Below are 3,365 nucleotides of genomic sequence, written 5' to 3'. Positions count from 1 at the left end.
AAAATTATAATTGAACTATTTAAAAGTATTCATGTAACTCTATTGAAAAATATCTTAAACATTGATAATTATTATTTGTATAAAAAAATAAATATAAGAACACAAACTCGTTCAATGCATGGGTTTGAACACGAGTATCTAAATAATATTTACTTCTATATCTAATTTTGGTTAAATTTAATTTAAAATAACAAATTAAAACAGAAGCGTTCCTTGAATGAATTAATTTATGAAAGAACAAAGCTGACTAAGATAGGCGGGCTTACCCAAGACGTAAGGGGGCGGAGATTTCTGGTTTTTTTGCCCCCATTTTTTGAAAATTTATTTGTAGATGATTTCCCAATCCGAACAGAAAATCCAATTTAAATTTCGATCCAATAATATATCGATTTCAAAGATACCGTATCCCTGTTAATATATCCACACACATATATCTATTTATACAAAGAGAGAGACAGTTTTTTAGGGTTCTTTTTTCCGGTGGCAGAGTTTTTTATGGCTTTAGGATCTAAAGAGTTTCACGGGCTGCCAAGCACTGCAATTCATCTAATCCTTCGACTGGAGAACGTAGTTCTCTTCTCCCTCGGGTTTTCCTTTAAGTTTGCCTTTTTTTTTTAATCCGAATATATATTTCTGTATTTTCCTTTTGTGTGAAATAAAATTGATATGGGTTCTGTTTTTCCTCCACAATGACTTTTGTCATGGAATTGGCTGCTTGGTTTCAATAGCCATAGGGGACGGGCGAGTTTCACCGCAAAAGATTTTGATCTTATAATGGCAAAAAGAAAAAGGGTAGGGTTCACACCGAAAAGGAAAAGGAAAAGGGTTATGCTGGCTCAGTGTTCGGAAGTCTTACCGGTATGTTGATCGGTTTGTTAGCTAGTTCGCCGGGAGATATAACTTTCTTTTCCTTCAGTTGAAAGTTATTGATATAGTTGTTGATAATCCGATATATAGTCTTGTGATTATGAATATAATCAAGCTTATAATTTCTGTGAAAGGATGGGTTGAGCCTTCTGCCCGATGACATCCTTATTTACAATATCCTGTCGCTCTTACCAACGGAAGAAGCAGCAAGAACTAGTATCCTGGCACGTAGATGGAGGTTTCTCTGGTTGTACGTTCCAAGCTTGGATTTGGACGCCTCTAGAAAGGTTGCACGGACTCATACTATCGAAAAAGGAAAAAAGATAGGCGGCAGAGTGGCCTCCAAGTATGTCGAGTGGGTGGACCGAGTCATCGGCACTTACAGGGGTTCGGCTGCTCTAAGTCGCTTCTGTGTTCGCTTTTGCCTGGACGATACCTTCTCACACAAAATCGACTCCTGGCTTAACTTCGCCCTAGGGAAGGGAGTGCAGGTGCTTGAGCTTGACTGCTGTCAGGGAGCATCATTGGACAAAAACCGGTACACATTCCCCTCGATGCAGCCCCATCTATTTCCCAACCTTAGATTACTAAAATCCCTCTCCCTTAAGGACGTATACATAACTACTGATTCTCTGGATCATCTCTTGCTGGAGTGTGAGTTCCTCGAGAGACTTCACCTTCAACATGTGAGATCTGCAAACAAAGACTTGCAATTGCAGGTCAATGTCACTGGTCCCATGTCCAGATTGAAATACATAGATATATCGGAGTACCATTCTCCCGTGAGCTCGATCATGATATCAGCCCCTACTCCTGACCTGGTTTCGTTCAAATACTCGCATGGCGAGGGGGGGAAGATGTTGCACGTCGAGCATGCACCACGGCTTGTTGATATGCTCATCAGTGGATTCCACGAGGGTTTCGATCTTCTTTCCCACCCCCTGTTTCGCTACATTTCCCAGCTCCAATCCCTTCGCCTGGACATACGCTTTTGGGATACGGTTAGGTCCCCAAACAATATTGCAAGTTCAATTAAGAGAGTCTCTTTTGTTAATTTGCTCTTAACTAATTAATTGAGGATGTTTCCGGCCGCATATTATTTTTGCAGGGACCGCATTGGTTGCCTCGTCTTCCTGACTTAAGCGGTTTGAAGCATCTGTACTTGTCATTAAAATCAGTTGGTGACATGCAAACTCTCCACAAAGTGACTTCCCTGATAAACGCCGCCCCTGCTTGCAACACTTAACACTGGATGTGAGTTGGACTTTTCTTATTGATAACATTAATATATATATATATATATATATATATATATTAATGCCTTTTAAGTGAATAAAGTTTCGTTCTTATATATATACTAATAAAATATTAACAGAGCTTATTCACTATGAATAATTTAACATTCTTTTATTTATGTTTAAGTTGAAAATTATTAAAGAGTTAATTCTATAATTATAAATTAATTGATATGTTCAGGATCCCATTTGAATAATATTCTTATAATTTTTTTAAAAAATTCTGTTATGATTGACATTCTCACGTAATGCGCTAGTGAAACGGTTAGTTAAATTAAAGATGATAAAATACGCGTTCTTCTTTTTCTTGAAAGGTGTATCGCCAGTTCGGGAAATGGTCAATCATAAGCGAGGAGTCTGCTCATTTGCATCATCAAAATCTACGGGTGATTGAGTTTGTACGGTTTACTGGGCGCAAGATCGATTATGGGCTTGCAGAATATCTGATCAGGGTTGTTGTATCACTTGAAAAGCTTACCGTCGATTGTCGTAACCCATTAGTCGATGAGGGATTGCCCTGCCATCTTCATATAAACAGAGTAACGGAGTGGAAAAAGCGTCTCCTCGAGTTCAACCAAACACTACCGTCCGAGCTTACGCAAATGGTACCATCAAAGGTGGAGCTGGATGTTATCCTCCCATTTCAAGCAAATATTGATATTGGCATATAGTGGTGTACTGAACAGCACCGTCAGATGTAGATTACATATTTTGTGCGCACTCGAATTTCGTCTCGTCGGGACACGTATGCGTGCGCCTAAATGCAACGCCGCTTGGGAGTGTCCACCTTCCCGGGGACGCGCGACGGATGCACGTGAGAAGGAGTCGCCACTTGCTATTTTACGACCCGAAAGTCGAGGGCCGCCAAGTTACCCGGGTCTAGGGGTACGAGATACACCTAAAATGCTAAGGCAATGGTCTGTACGGAACCAAAAATTTCGAATTTGGGGGTTCTATTACGTGTGGGCCTATAGCCCACACGCCCTTTTGGTACTCTAGCTTGTCTAGGCTTGCCATTTTAATTTAATTACCGCTTAATTAAGTTCCGCTCATCTTATGCGTTTTAACACCGTAAATTCGAAGAAACGCTCTGACCGTCCACTCTCCGATCGGGATTTTTACATGAATATATGTATAATAATAAACCTTATCTCAAATAAAAGAAAAATTACAATGACTGAATCCCGATCGGTTCGCATTCGG

General features: G+C 39.9%; 1 protein-coding gene across 1 annotated transcript; it reads left to right on the top strand.

Moving 5' to 3' along the window:
- The first annotated feature begins 828 nt into the window (after window positions 1-828).
- Window positions 829-2,833, top strand: LOC116212116 (F-box/LRR-repeat protein At3g59200-like). The gene is made up of 3 exons (XM_031546694.1): window positions 829-858; window positions 1,002-1,868; window positions 2,477-2,833. Exons 1-3 carry the CDS (start codon window positions 829-831, stop codon window positions 2,831-2,833), a joined length of 1,254 nt encoding a protein of 417 aa, XP_031402554.1.
- Window positions 2,834-3,365: the final 532 nt, after the last annotated feature.

Source organism: Punica granatum, chromosome 6 (assembly GCF_007655135.1).
Source record: "Punica granatum isolate Tunisia-2019 chromosome 6, ASM765513v2, whole genome shotgun sequence".
Classification (NCBI taxonomy): domain Eukaryota; kingdom Viridiplantae; phylum Streptophyta; class Magnoliopsida; order Myrtales; family Lythraceae; genus Punica; species Punica granatum.
The sequence above is the reverse complement of the archived record's forward strand: the minus strand, read 5'-3'. Positions and strand labels throughout refer to the sequence as shown.